The 16,515-nt window shown below is 42.6% G+C and overlaps 1 protein-coding gene across 7 annotated transcripts in view; it reads left to right on the top strand.

Moving 5' to 3' along the window:
• The window catches only part of NOL4 (nucleolar protein 4), a 401,146-nt gene that overhangs the window by 370,520 nt on the left and 14,111 nt on the right, over positions 1 to 16,515 (top strand). For all 7 annotated transcript variants that reach the window (XM_068237327.1, XM_068237326.1, XM_068237325.1 and 4 more), the window contains one exon: positions 9,600 to 9,780. In XM_068237327.1, coding sequence (XP_068093428.1) covers positions 9,600 to 9,780 — 181 coding nt within the window. The remainder of the gene's footprint in view (positions 1 to 9,599; positions 9,781 to 16,515) is intronic.

Below are 16,515 nucleotides of genomic sequence, written 5' to 3'. Positions count from 1 at the left end.
TTTAAGGACTCTAGAGGCAGATGAAGGCAGCTATTAGGTCTCTGACAAAGCAATTATGGACTAGACACATATGCTGCAAGCTGACCTGACATTTGCCTCTGGATAGTTGTCATAGCAGCAGCCTGTGCTGAACAGTTTGATGCAAGTGTTTACATGAGGCCTGAGATGGATGCATCAAATTAATGCATTGTAGATTAATATAGATCATGCATGCTGCTACACCTTAGAATTATGTATTTTCTTCCTCGTAGCAAGCTTCATAAATAATGTTCGGTTAATGATTTACTATAGTGTAGCTTGGAGGACCATTCACTTTTAAGGTTACATGGTAACGAGGGACTGCTGCCATGCAACAGCGTACAAACATCATTATGTTATCAGGCTACAGATTCAGCTGCTAGAGCCCTGTGAACAAACTCACACAGACAGGAATCAGTTACACAAAGCACGAGGGGGAAGCTGCAAGTAGCACTCGAGTAAAAGTGAAGCAGCAGCCCAGAACAACCAAACAGAAGCCTTGTTTCATCTAACGGAACCTAATTGGTTGCTCTGGACACCTGCTTCATTTTTTCTTTGTACCTGTTATGATAAATCAGCCACACAGGGCTACATGATTGCCAGCTAGTCAGGTATGACTGTCGTTTTTCAGGCCACAGTTGAAAATGAAGGAATGTGATTAATTCCAGTCATTACCAAGAGTAAGAACTCTTCTGATCGCCTACTATACACAAGGTTTGCAGTAAGCCAGAAGTGTAAAAATCATCATATATTTGGCAGCCTGGCAGCACCAATGTAAATCTCCAGAGACATTGTAACGATTTGGTCATGCAGATTGTTGTCGTGACTGAACCTGACCATCAGAACAATGATCTGTGCATGCAAATCATATCAAGGCTAAAAGACCATAAGATCACTAAGGAAATACTGATGTTAGCACAGTGGGTATGAGAAATGAACTAGTTTATTCACAAAAGTGCAACAATATAAATACACACAATATACATACAATCGATACCACGCGGAGCACCACAGATACCAGATTAACCTTTCTAACGATACAGATATACAGTACATAATGGCAGATATACAGAAGGAACATCGATCTCGCAGAATAAGTACAATGGCAAATATACAGGAGCACAGGTCACACCGGGCAGCACGGTGGCGTAGTGGTTAGCGCTCCCGCCTTGCAGCGCTGGGTCACCAGTTTGAATCCTAGCCAGGTCAACATTTGCAAGGAGTTTGTATGTTCTCCCCATGTCTATGTGGGTTTCCTCTGGGCACTCCAGTTTCCTCCCACATCCCAAAAACATACAGATAAATGAATTGGCTTCCCCCTAAAAATTGGCCTTAGACTATGATACTTGCACTACATGATACATACATAGACATATGACTATGGCAGGGACTAGATTGTGAGCCCCTCGGAGGGACAGTTAACCTATTTTGGTTCCTGGACGTAGTTTCTACGTCCAGGAACCATGCGCGCTCCCGCGGCCGATCGTGCGCGTGCACGCGCACTCCCGGCCGCGGATTCGGTAGCCAAGGAATCAATGTATCGGGCTATGGAGCCCGATCACTGATTCCTCTCCCCCGCTGAAAAAGCGACAGCTTCTCTCGGAAGCTGTGCTTTTTCTGGCTGTCTCCTTCCTGATGTGTCATGACGTCATGTAAACAAACTCATGGCCGCCATCTTGTGGCCAAAAAGTAATACTACACCTGAAAAAAAAAAAAAAGAATTAACACACATTTACATTATAAATCTATTGTTTACCTCCCACCCTCCCAAAAGTACCCAAATAAAATGTTTACTATAAAAAAAAAAACCATTACAATAAAAAAAACAACATGTAAATATTTACCTAAGGGTCTAAACTTTTTAAATATCAATGTAAAGATGAAATATTTCGATATTTTTTTTATTTTAAACTTGTAAATAGTGATATATGCAAAATGGAAAAAATGCACCTTTATTTCCAAATAAAATATTGTCGCCATACATTGTGATAGGGACATAATTTTAACGGTGTAATAACCGGGACATATGGGCAAATACAATACGTGAGTTTTAATTATGGAGGCATGTATTATTTTAAAACTATAATGGCTGAAAACTGAGAAATAATGCATTTTTCCATTTTTTTCTTATTCTTCCTGTTAAAATGCATTTACAGTAAAGTGGCTCTCAGCAAAATGTACCCCCCAAAAAAAGCCGAATTGGTGGCGGAAAAAACAAGATATAGATCAGTGCATTGTGAAAGTAGTGATAAAGTTATAGGCTAATGAATGGGAGGTGAACATTTCTCACGTGAAAACGACAGAACCTGAATGGGTTAATGACAAGACAATATATAATGTACAGCGCTGCATAAAATGTCAGCGCTATATAAATACTTGAAATAAATAATAAATCAACAAACAGGAGAGTTTTCAGACAGATGAGAGTCGAACCAGAATATCAAATAATAACAGTAGGCAAAGAAAAGTCAGGCTTAGCAAGGATCAATACCAGATAGTCAGAATATCAGGAGCAGGAAGCCAGAGACACAGGACCAATAACCAGATTCATAAGGTTGCAAGCATCAATGATCTAGCAATGTGCTGCTGGGAGAAACGGCTTAAATATGCAGCACATTGGTCAGGTGTAAGTCCAGAAAGGCCCTTATCTACAGGTGAGCCAGGGAATAGTACAGTTCCCAGCAAGACTGGAGACTTCTGCTGGTGGATAAGGGAAGTCAACACATGAGTTCATCAGTGCTGCCACCAGCTGGATACAAAAGGCACAGGCACATTGGTGAGAAGAGAGATACAGTATCAGCTGGTGGACATAGGAAGTCCACACAAATGTTTCTTAGTTCTGCCACCAGCAGAATAACAAAAGCACATAATTCCCATTCATTTGAATGAGACATTGTTTGTGTGGGTTGCATCCACAAATTAGCAAACAAATTAACATTAAATGCATTGTCTGAGAAGCAAGTAGCAGTGATGCTTGGTGTTTTCTCTATGAAATTCCTTCCCTCATTCCATCAGGCGAACTTCCTTTAACACATTTATGAAAACTCACCTCCTTAAAGGGGCACTATGGTGAAAAATTGTACAATTTAAGATATGTGCTAACCTAGACAAGTAAAAAGTATGTTTTTTCCAGAGTAAAATGAGTCATAAATTACTTTTCTCCTATGTTGCTGTTACTTACAGTAGGTAGTAGAAATCTGACAGAATCAGCAGGTTTTGGACTAGCCCATCTCATCATAGGGGATTCTCAGCAAGGCTTTTATTCTTTATAAAGATATTCCCTAAACAGGATTCAAACAGTGATGCTGGCCAGCGTTCCCTGCTCGCTACACAGTTTTTGGCAGTTGGACAGAGCAACTGCCATTCACTAAGTGCTTTTGAAAATAAATCCCTGAGAATCCCCTATGAAGAGATGGACTAGTCCAAAACCTGTCGCTTCTGTCAGATTTCTACTACTTACTGTAAGTGACAGCAACATAGGAGAAAAGTAATTTATGGCTCATTTTACTCTGGAAAAAACATACTTCTTATTTGTATATGTTTGCACATATTTAAAACATTTTTCCCATAGTGCTACTTTAAACTCTTCTACCATTTTACTTTCTCTCCTCACAATCTACCTTTTATATTGTAAGCCTTATTAGCTCTCTCATCCTCCTGTGGCTTAGTTTGTACTTGTTACGTATGTTGGTTTATCTGCACCCCATATTTATTGTTCAGTGCCATGTAGTATGTTGGCACTTTTCAAAATAATAGATAATAAATGTATGCAAAGGAGGACTCTGGGCTTTATGAGCCAAGCAATGGATCACCCACCTGAATACCACCTTATCTCGGGCATACACAGGAACAAGACTAGCTAGACTGGATCTAAGGGTGGATTAAATATCTGAATTTTGTTCCTTAGAATTTTACAACCTAAAAGACTAGTCCATCTTCTCATTGGGGGTTCTCAGGATTTTCATTACTTTCAAAAACATTATCTGAATGGTATCTGCCCAATTAAACTGCCAAAATAGTGTGCAAGTGAGTAGGGAGGCTGGCTGGTATCTTTATAGGGATCTTTCCATGGAATGGTTTTGTAAAGAATAAAGGAAATACTATAATCAATTATTGACACTCTTAGGTCTTTCTCTCTTAGACTATTGTAGTTATTTTTGTAACTGAACTCTTGTAAAGATGTAAGAAAATTATAACCAGTTATGACTGAAACACAATTTAGCTTTTTTTGTTAAAATCAATAAGAACTTTGGAAATGAAAAGTAGCCCCAGGAATGAATGCTAGGTTCCCATTAATGATGCTTAAATGCTGTACTTGTATTATATTCTTGGAAGGTATTTGACTATAGTTATCCAAAACTATGGGCAAACAAGTGCCAAGTAAGGAACCTCATTGCAGAATATTTCACACAACACAAAGAAATCTCTATTTTTATCTATTGTTACAACTTGTAAGATCTGATTTAACATTAGCTGTAAAAATGACAACATGAAACTACTTAAAGGGAAATTCAATTTTTGTTGAGAATATTGCAAGGATTAATGGCAAACGTTATTTCAGCGTAGCAAATAAAACACTGGCATTTCTAGTGTTCCTAACAGAAACTAGCGAAAGGCAGTATAAATGTTTGCTGCTTGACAAGCAACTCCAGGCTTTGAAGAATGATCCTTCTGTGTGCAGCTGGATACTCATGTCACAAAATCCAATACAAAAACCTTAGAAAAGTAAAAATGTTTGTGGTGACTCAGACTCGGCCTTTATAACAACCGCAGGAAAGTCCCTTCCCACAAAAAATCTTGATCTGCAAAATACGTGTTAGTTTGCGTCTCATGGCTGGAGTAAGTGGTTTATCTTTGTAGGTAAGTATCTGAGTATTTGTTCCTCCTTTTATTTGATCTTAAAGCGGAATATAACCCTGCATTTCAACTTTGCTCTAAAACATTATTTACAGCATATTATATGCAACCAGCATTTTTTTTTTTTACTAGACCAGCATTGGAAGGGTTACACAGAGTTTTAAAGTTCCTGGAGATTTCTGCAGACGCATCCAAAGCTGAAATAGATATATTTTGTTTACATAAAAAGTGTTGAATGTGACTCACTCTCTCTGACTGAGCTGGAGGACAGCCAAAGTGTGTAACATTCAACACTTAGATACATTTAGGCCCCGTTCACACTGCACGCGTTTCCAGCCGCGTTTTGGAAACGCGTGCAGGTGGCCGACACGCACGACATCAGACATTGCATAGAGTGCAATGTCTGATGTTCACACTGCATGCGTTCCAGACCTGTGCGGTCTGGGAACGCTTGCTGCACGCATTTTTTGTAAAAACGCGTGGCTGTCCCATTCACTTTTCAGTGATGGGATCAGCCACACAACGCATACGAACGCGGATGGCGTGCGTTCGTATGCGTTGCGGTCCGCATGCGTTGCGGTCCGCGTTCTGCAGTCTGAACGGGGCCTTATGTAAACAAAATGTATCCATTTCAGCTTCGGATGCGTCTGCAGAAATCTCCAGGAACTTTAAAACTCTATGTAACCCTTCCAATGCTGGTCTAGTAAAAAAAAAAATGCTAGTTGCATATAATATGCTGTAAATAATGTTTTAGAGCAAAGTTGAAATGCAGGGTTATATTCCGCTTTAAAGAGAAACCTTCATCAAGAATTGAACTTTATCCCAATTAGTAGCTGATACCCCCTTTCCCATGATAAATCTTTTCCCTTTTCACAATCGGATCATCAGGAGGCTCTGCATGGCTGATATTTTGGTAAAACCCCTCCCATAGTGTGATGTCAGAACCATGGTTCTGACATCACACTGTGGGAGCCTTGTTGCATTGTGGGAAATATCAGCTGTTTACAATGGTTTACAACTGCCAAAAAAGTAAGCAGCAGCTACTTCCACTTACATCACTGGCCAGCAGTAAAAATGTCACCATGTGATAAATGTCAGACTGTAAATCAGGGAGAGGAAGGATTTTACAATGGGCAAACACTGACTAAATCATGTATACATAATTATTGTAAAAATGAAGCACTTTTTTTCCTCTTTAATATGTTTCTTGTAGTAGATTAAAATGTCTTCTGAAATTAGCTTATTTTTTATTTGTTAAATTTGACTGTTAATCACCAACATTGTAACCTGTTTGCGTCAATATATGATATACATCGCAAGAGTATGTAAATATCTTCCGAAGCTATTCACTATTGGTCTCTGATATGTATAGGTGGCCATTAACGCTACAATTTTCTGAACGCTCGCTTACAAACGATTTTTCATATGAACGATCGGAAGTTATCATTTGGTCCCACGAACGGACAAAATCTCCTAACCAATCCAATCATATTGATGGGCTCAATCCTAAAATCAGCAAATTGTATCTTTAGTCGCCACCTTTAGGCTGACTGACCTCAAGAGAAAAGACTAATAGCTTGGTTGAATTTTATCAGTTGAACGTTAGCACTGCTGTAATTTGCGGGTGGTTCCTTTTTTCTCGCAGTAATTTAGCAGTCGCAAAAACATATTACTTCCAACCAAACTAGGCATTTAAAGCCAATACTCTGAGAAACAAGGACCAGGTCATATGAGAAGCTAGCAACTGCATAGTTTCAAAGTAGCTGTGACTATTTGCAGCTACTAAGTGTTTTGTATTAGACGGACCCAACTCCTTATTTGGCAGTTTATACTTTATTATCCAGGGTCAGTTTATCGATGAGGTCTGTAGGTACCGAATATTATCATTACACTGTATTTATATAGTGCTGACATTTTCTGCAGCGCTTTACAGAGACCATAGTCATGTCACCAACTATCCCTCAATCCCTACCATAGTCACCTGGTGTCACTTCTATTCTCTAAAGGTGCCCACTAATGATTTTTGGCCAACCTTACCAAATATATGTAGTAAAAGGGTAAACTGATTGAATATACTGTGAATGGATACTTTAGGTAGTCCCTCATATTACATAGAAGTGGACAAAAAAGATTGTATTATTAGAATGTACCTTAAAGGGAACCTGAGGTGAGAGACCCATGCAGGCTGACATTTATTTTTAGTCATAGACCCTGAACAGGCATGCAGATCAGATGTTTCTGAAAAAAAATCTGACAGGATTAGCTGCATGCCTGTTTCAGTTGTGTGATTCAGACACTCCTGATCTTTTGATCAGCAGGACACCCGGGCAACTGGTATTGTTTAACAAGAAATGTGGCAGCCTCCATGTCTTCCTTTTAAGGCCACTTCTGGGGAGTACCAATTAGCTTATCAATATGTTTTAGGATGCAGGAGGAAATTGGAATGCCCAAAGGAAACCCACACAAATACAGGGAAAACAATGAAACTCCATGCAGATGATGGCGTGGCCCAGATTAGAATAAGATTGTTAGCTACTACACCACAATAATCATAACCCTTTTGCACATGGCATGCCTTTAGGTACTTAATTGTTTTGTATATATTATTTCTTAAACTTGAGATTTTTACTAGTCTTTACTAGTAAATAAAAATTAAAAAAAAAAACGAAAAATTTAAAACAAGAAGCTTTCCTGTTTTAGTGATGTGAAAATAGTGCCCTGAATTTGCAGTAGCAATAATCCTCTATATTTCTCTCTAGCAATGTAGATTTTCTGCACTTGACATTCACCAATCATCATAGCTAGCTCGTGTTCAATAGCTAATCCATTTCTTTCACCCTTTGTAAATTGACAAGTACTCAGTGCTGGAGCCAGCTCATCCAGTCTCCTTATGCAGTGTCCCTCTGTGTAATTGACCTTGTCTATAGAAAATCCCCAACTTCACTAATAAATGTACGGTAGGTCCTTTCTGTAATGGAAGGCAAGGGCTGATGTAGTATATACAGTATAAATCTTTTATCCAGGACTGTGTGCAGCACTTAACCTTGATCTGTAAAAGGGACAAATACATGGAGTTAAAGTGGAGTCTATCCTATTGTAATAAAAAAAGAAATCTCCGGGGGGAAAGGAAACATAAATGGTTCTTTAATAATGATTTCATGGAGGAGAGAAGTTGGTGTCAGATAAGAGCGGTTCTTGTGCCAAGTTCCAAAAATCCCTCGTATTTACTTGACTGCTCAAAAAGCACAGAATTAGAAACAAATCAGTTTCCCAATATACTGAATTATGTCTGCTTATAGAAACATGAAGCCGTATCCGGGCACCGAGAGCCTTGCTCCTCATAGTCTCTGAAGGAAAGATGCACTCTGATTAGCTGGAGTTGGCAGTTCATTTAGCAGTTTCAAACAGTGTGATAAATAAGGCTGCTTTCTCACTGGGGTCTTGCATTGCATCAGACAATATAATAGCATAGCTAACACCTTGTTTTGTATTAACAGCATAAGTGACCCTATCAAATGGTTATGTCTAGGAGATCTTATGGAGAACCATGTGATTTGTTTGATCAGCTGACAGATTTGCAAAGCTCTTATTTGCTGTCCTGACATCCTACTTTAGCACATGACCATGACTAGCAAATCAGAGACCGACCTGACCAAACATGTTTCTCCATGAGTTTTCCTAGACATGGCCATGACTAATCTTGAGCAACCAGGGTATTGCAAACTGATCACATGCTTCTCCATAATTTCTCCAATAGGAGAATATACTGTATGTAAGAGGAACAAATCATTACTACTAAATGAGTCAGCTGTCTCTACAGAGGTGGTGCTAAAATATATGTGTTTTCAGAAGCACAACAGAGGTAAATGTAAATTATATATTAAGTTATATGATGACACAACATTAGAAGGGGGTGGTGTAAAGGGAATGGACTTGTCTAAAAAAGGGCCTCAAGGCAGTAACCCTATATAATAAGGTCTGTGACTCTACGTACTTCTGTGTCTTTGTGTTTTGCCCAGCGTGCATGCACGGCATACAAGCGGACCTAGGACAGCAGGACGACGGGTGCAGGAGGCGCGCATTGAAGTGCTGCCTTTGCAGGGGTTGGGAGGAGCGGTGGGTGAGGGGGATTGCGGCCGAGCCCTAGCGCCTGTCTTTAAATGGGTGGGCTTATATCTAGTTAGAAATAAAGAGATGGATGCATCTCTCTGAAAGAGCATGCCACTCGCTGGACATATATGATAAATACCTTATCTTCATCCTCATTATTTCACATTTTCCTGCTTAAGGCTGTATTCACAATGGGACGTTGCTTTTAAATGCAACGTTAAAGTCGTAACGTGTCTGCGTTAAGAGGTAACGCACTGCAAGCAATGGGTTACCACAACGCAACACTTTTTTTACGCGACTTTAACGTCGCACTGTGAACTGCCCACAGGATTAGCATTGCAGTGCGGTAAGCTGCGTTATAAGACTTTATAACGCGCGACCATAACGTCCCACTGTGAGTGCGACCTAAAATAAAACATGTTGAATACACTGTGTTTTTAATGGAACTTCAAGTGAAAATAAAATAAAAATACTGAGTGGTCTATTCTCATCCATACAATAAATTCAGCATTTATAAATGTGTATGCATGTATGTATAAGAGCGTTTTCATCTTCTAAGAACGATTCTGTTCTCTGGTAACTAAAACATGAATGTTCACACTTTATTTTTTCAGGAGGAACCAGCACTACCTGAGAAACCATACAAACAAGAGAACGCACAGGTCACTTATTCCACAGCCGCCGTATCCAGCACGCAAGAGGTGTTATACATCAATGGGAATGGGACTTACAGTTACCATAGTTACCGGGGGCTAGGGGGAGGCCTACTAAATCTCTCGGATACTTCGAACAGTGGTGAGTTGCATTGGATTTCATCTTCCAGTTATGTATTATTAGCAACTTATCGTTCACATTTAAAAATGCCTAATATATGTTGGTATAAAACACAGATACACCATAAAAACTTTGTCTGTATTCATTTCTTTTGTGCAGAGCAGAGTTATTCTTTTTTGTTGTTATTATAATTACTATTGATTTATAAAGGGCCAACATATTCCGTGGCGCTGTACAAAGTAAGAAACAAACATGGGATACATATTAATACAGACAATGGTATATACACTAATAAACAAAATCCAGAGTTGGTACAAAATACAGAATTGGTAATTAGTGACAAAAAGTTACATGAATAAAATCTGTAACAAATTCCAAGACACAAAAGGGTGAGAGAGCCCTGCCCTTGCAAGCTTACAATCTAAAATATAAAAGGTGCTATTAAAATATTCACACTTTTACACATATTTTACAAATATTTATGGCTCTAACTGTTCTACAGCTAGAAAGCACATACATGGTCATATTGTGATAACCTGTAGGTAATTGCAAATATCCGTCTGGATGGTCACGTACCTGGCAATAACAATAGACAGGCTGCTAGCTAGAGGTAGTCATGGCATACTGAATAAAGTTCATCAAAACCGAAAGCACAGCCATGCTGACATGTGTCACAGCGGCACACGCGGCTATGAGTGGTGTAAGCCAATTGCCTAGCGCAGGCCCGGATTTACATCACAGGAGCCTATAGGCACAGATGTCCTGGCACCTTAGACTTTGCGCTCTATGAACCTACAAACTCTGGCCGAGCTGCACCACAAGTGTGCTGGCGGTCCCAGTTGTCACTTTTCCCTTACTTCCCTTGCCTGTAGCTACAGGTATCCCTTAGCATTAGGTAGCCAGAGGTACCCTCAGTATTAAGTGGTAGCTACTAGTGTCTTAGACTGAAGGGAGAACTCATCAGTGGAATGCCAACAGTTGGGCGAGTAACCTCTCATTTACACTCTGCTAGGGACTCTGCATAGGGAAAGAGGGATGGAGGCGCTCCGGGAGGGGAGTGAGCCACCTTTCCATCATCAGGCGCCTGTAGGCACATGCCCACAGTGCCTTATGGTAAATCCGGCCATGGCCTTGCGCTCATTGATAAACAGGCGGGCTTTTGGCTAGTATCAAATAAAAAGAGAACTTTAGAACCACTGTGACTAAGATTGCTTTCACACTGCGGAGTAGCATTGCACTCAGGATCGCAACGAAGGAAGAAGTCGCATGACACATGAAGCCTGTAAACCATATAGTACATACAAGGTATGCTTTACTGCAACTGTTAATGCACTCATTATGGGTTAGCACACTGCATATATCGCATCATTGCCAACAGATCCGCACCCCACTGGTAACGTGCCAATGTGAATGACCATAACAGTATAACTGCAATGTGATTATATTGTCCGATGCAAAAGACCACATTGCACCAGTGTGAAAGTAGCCTTAGCGGTTTGTTTGTTTTTATAGACTACCAGCTGACTTAAGCCCATTTAAAAACGGGCTCTAGGTCTGTGACTGCGTGTCACTGAGCGTGCACCCGCCGCGCGCACACCCGCGTCGCACACACCCGCGCCGCGCATGCACCCGCCCGTTGACCCCATCCGCCCCTTGAAGCCGCACGTCACTCCCTCTCAGTTCGTTATGAGCAGGGACACACACACACACACACACAGGGACACATACAGACGCAGAGACACTTGGATTTTATTATATAGGATAGCATTGTTGCAGATTGTGATTTTATTAGTTATTTTCACCAAAGGAATGCCTTACTATCTTCAGAGTGACACTAGGCTGGCTGCAGAGGGCAGTGTGCAGCCCACTTCACTATACAGTACAAGTACTAACTTATTTTTCATTAACATAGCAGAGCAGTGATATATGACTTTTTTGTAACACACATTAGTTAACAGTCCTAATCTGATTGCAGTAAAAACATCCAATCAGATGCCTGGGAATTTAAAGAAACAGGAATGTCCCTTCTTTTGATTGGAATGAAGTGAATATACAGTGAAATTTCACTAAATGCTTCCTTTAGTGAATTACTATGATAGTGTTCTATATTAGATACCAAATATTTAGCCTGAGGAAAATGACATAAAGAAATCATAATTTAGAGCCTGCTGCAGTAAAGGCCCGGCAGAGCATTAAAAAGGAGGAAACCCCGCTTCTGGTGATGTCCATGAGTTCAAGACTTCAGGCTGTCACTGCCTGCAAAGGGGTTTCAGGCAAGTATTAGAAATTGACATTTTATTTCCCTGAAATGAAAGGATTGTGTTCAAAAATGCTTTAGTTGCCTCACATTTTTATGCAATTGTTTTATTCACCCCAATGAATTAAAGTTGAAAGTCTGCACTTCAACTGCATCTGAGATGTTTCATTTAAACTTCATTGTGATAATGTACAGAACTGGCATTTGAAAAGTTGTCTCTATCCAAAAATATGATGTACCGTATTTGTCGCCGTATAAGACGCACTTTTTCTCCCCCAAAAATGGGGAGAAAAAGTCCCTGCGTCTTATACGGCAAAGGCAGGGAATCCCCAACTTCCGAACGCACGCCGACACGACCCGCCGCCATGATGTTGGGGATTCCCTGCCTTTTTGTCCGCTTCCCCCTTGCATCTCCTGGCCCCCCGTGCTGCAGAGCATAGATAGCCACAACTTACCTAATCAATGCGCCTGCGGCGACGTCAGACCTTCGCGCTACCCCCCGCTAGCCTCCTCTCCCTCCCCCTCGTCTTTCCTGCCCCCCCGTGCTGGAATGTATGGCGGCAGCTTACCTTCCAAGCGCCCGCGCTGGATGCAGACATCGGACTCCACGCTACCTCTCGCTCTTGTGTCCGGCTTGTATTGATGACGCGTCATCAATACAAGCCGGACACAAGAGCGAGAGGTAGCGTGGAGTCCTATGTCTGCATCCAGCGCGGGCGCTTGGAAGGTAAGCTGCCGCCATACATTCCAGCACGGGGGGGCAGGAAAGACGAGGGGGAGGGAGAGGAGGCTAGCGGGGTGTAGCGCGAAGGTCTGACGTCGCCGCAGGCGCATTGATTAGGTAAGTTGTGGCTATCTATGCTCTGCAGCACGGGGGGCCAGGAGATGCATGGGGGGCATATTGGACACATGGGGGGGCATATTGGACACATACATGGGGGGCATATTGGACACATGGGGGGGCATATTGGACACATACATGGGGGGCATATTGGACACATGGGGGGCATATTGGACACATACATGGGGGGCATATTGGACACATGGGGGGCATATTGGACACATACATGGGGGGCATATTGGACACATGGGGGCATATTGGACACATACATGGGGGGCATATTGGACACATGGGGGCATATTGGACACATACATGGGGGGCATATTGGACACATGGGGGGCATATTGGACACATGGGGGGCATATTGGACACATACATGGGGGGCATATTGGACACATGGGGGCATATTGGACACATACATGGGGGGCATATTGGACACATGGGGGGCATATTGGACACATGGGGGGCATATTGGACACATGGGGGGCATATTGGACACATGGGGGGGGATATTGGACACATGGGGGGGCATATTGGACACATGGGGGGCATATTGGACACATGGGGGGCATATTGGACACATGGGCAGACACACAGGGAGACACATGGGCCAGACACATGGGGCAGACACGCTGGACACACATGGGGCAGACATGGGTTACACAGGAGCACACATCAGGACACATGGGGATACACTAGGACACCATTTGGGCTAGAACATGTACAAGACGCTCCTGGAACATGGACGCACCAAGTTTAGTATGTATATTTTTTTTTCCCTGGTTTTTGCCCTCTAAACCTGGGTGCGTCTTATATTCCGGAGCGTCTTATACGGCGCGAAATACGGTATATTCTATTCCCCTGATGACAACCAATCAGTACCCCCCTTACATACAAGAGAAGTTAGTTGGCTACAGTGAATCTATCCACTGTGGGCAGAGAGATGAATAAATACAGGTGAAACGTGAAAAATAAAAATATTGTGCAAAAGTTAATTTACTTAAAGAGACTCTGTAACATTAAAGAGATCCCCTGGGGGGTACTCACCTCGGGTGGGGGAAGCCTCCGGATCCTAATGAGGCTTCCCACGCCGTCCTCTGTCCCATGGGGGTCTCGCTGCAGCCCTCTGAACAGCTGGCGACTGTGCCGACTGTCAGTTCAATATTTACCTTTGCTGGCTCCAGCGGGGGCGCTGTGGCGACTTTCGGCACGGAAATAGACGGAAATACCCGATCTCCGTCGGGTCCGCTCTACTGCGCAGGCGCCGGAAACTTGCGCCTGCGCAGTAGAGCAGACCCGACGGCGATCGGGTATTTCCGCCTACTTCGGCGCCGACAGCCGTCAGAGCGCCTGCGCAGGAGCCAGGAAGGTAAATATTACGTCACCACTGCACGGAGGGCTGCAGCGAGACCCCTGACGGATGGAGGACGGCGTGGGAAGCCTCATTAGGATCCGGAGGCTTCCCCCACCCGAGGTGAGTACCCCCCAGGGGCCGTTTTGTCGTTACAGTTCCTCTTTAAAGCGGATCCGAGATAAAAAACTAACTATAACAAGTAACTTGTCTATATATCTTATGTAAAGTTTAGATAGTTTACACAGCAAATCTAGCTGCAAACAGATTTAATAGAATATGATTATTTATTCCTGTGATACAATGACAGCAGCCATGTTTGTAAACATTACACAGAGGCAGGCTGATCTGTATCTTGAGCCATCAGCCTAATCCCCTCTCCTCCTCCCCTCTGCCTCTGAAATCAATGGCTAGTAACACCTCCCCCTCCTCTTGCCCAGACTAAGCTCCCATGAGCCCTTGCTACTGCCTTGGCTCTCTGAAAACCTGTGGGCGTGGCTTTTTTAGTTTATAGGGAATTAGAGTATTAAAACAAAAACAAAAAAGTATTTGGCTTGAGGAATGCCCTATAAACAATAGGAAAGGAACACAATTATGCAATGTGTAAAAGTTCACCTCGGATCCACTTTAAGTAATTCAATTTTAACCACTTGCCGACCGCACGCTTATACCGTGCGTCGGCAAAGTGGCAGCTGCAGGACCAGCGACGCAGTACTGCGTCGCCAGCTGCAGGCTGATTAATTAGGAAGCAGCAGCCGCTCGCGCGAGCGGCTGCTTCCTGTCAAATCACGGCGGGGGGCTCCGTGAATAGCCTGCGGGCCGCCGATGGCGGCTCGCAGGCTAAATGTAAACACAAGCGGAAATAATCCGCTTTGTTTACATTGTACGGCGCTGCTGTGCAGCAGCGCCGTAAGGCAGATCGGCGATCCCCGGCCAATCAGCGGCCGGGGATCGCCTCCATGTGACAGGGGACGTCCTGTCACTGGCTGCACAGGACGGATAGCGTCCTGTGCAGCCCGGATCACCGAGAGGGAGAGGTAGGAGAGGGAGGGGGGTGAATGTCGCCGCGGAGGGGGGCTTTGAGGTGCCCCCCCGCAACTAGCCTGCACGCAGGAGCGATCAGACCCCCCCTGCACATCATCCCCATAGGGGGGAAAAAAGGGGGGCGATCTGATCGCTCTGCGTGCCCTCTGATCTGTGCTGGGGGCTGCAGAGCCCACCCAGCACAGATCCCTTCAAACAGCGCTGGTCCTTAAGGGGGGGTAAAGGGTGGGTCCTCAAGTGGTTAAAGGTAAAACTAGTATATGAAATACCCATTGCAGGTGTTTTGCATTAATTAACTGATTAAAGTCTGCCTCTTTGAGCCTAAAATATGAACATTTTCACAATATTCTAATGGTCTGAGGTTGTTTATTTTGGAGTTCTCATAAGCTGTAAGCCATAATCATCAAAATTATAACAAAGGCTTGAAATATCTCACTTTGCATGTAATATGAGTCCATTTCATATATTAGCTTCACCTTTTAAAGTGAACCTCCAGACTAAAAATCTACTCAGCAGCACTGAAAAGGCTTGGTGTTTCTTTAACAGTTTCACAGCATCAGAACGTTTTTCTTACCCAAGCCTCATTTTTAGCTGCACAGAAGAAATCTGCCCAGGTATTTTTCTCCTGATGCTGTGCAAAGCATGATGGGATTTCTGATGTTTTTGTTCTCGTTCTGCTGTTTTGGTGCACTTTGTTTTTTTTATTTTGAATTTGAGGTTTGTAGCCTAGTGCACCCTCTGAGAGGGGTGATCAGGACACAGGACTGTGATGGAACTGTGTCTCATGCTCCCTGTCACCTCCTTTCAACCAAAAAGATGGCTGCCCCCATGAAATCACAAACATTTGCCTGTTCTTTTAAAACAGGGTGGGTAAGAGATTATATTACCTATCTAATTTAATTAACATAACTAATGTAACTTAATGACAGTATGTTTGTTTAGGCTGAAGTTCCCCTTTAAGTCCAATTACTGACATAAATTAACTTTAGCACAATATTAGAAAATGTTTGAGTTTCACCTGTTATCTGATAATGGTTTTACCATTTACCATAGTCCTAAATAAAACAGTTTAATATTGTGTGCAGCAGTGATTGGAATGCTATCCCTTGCTACCGCTATCGGCTTCTCAGGCAGGAAGTCAGGAATTGGGGTTAAGCAGAGAGCTGCAATTGTTGTATTGGAGAGTTGAAAAGGAATTCACAAACATGTCATTTCTAATTACGCATTCTTGTTTCACTAAATCAAACTAAGCATTAAACAACA

This window comes from Hyperolius riggenbachi, chromosome 5 (assembly GCF_040937935.1).
Source record: "Hyperolius riggenbachi isolate aHypRig1 chromosome 5, aHypRig1.pri, whole genome shotgun sequence".
NCBI lineage: Eukaryota > Metazoa > Chordata > Amphibia > Anura > Hyperoliidae > Hyperolius > Hyperolius riggenbachi.
This window is presented reverse-complemented; position numbering and strand designations above follow the sequence as displayed.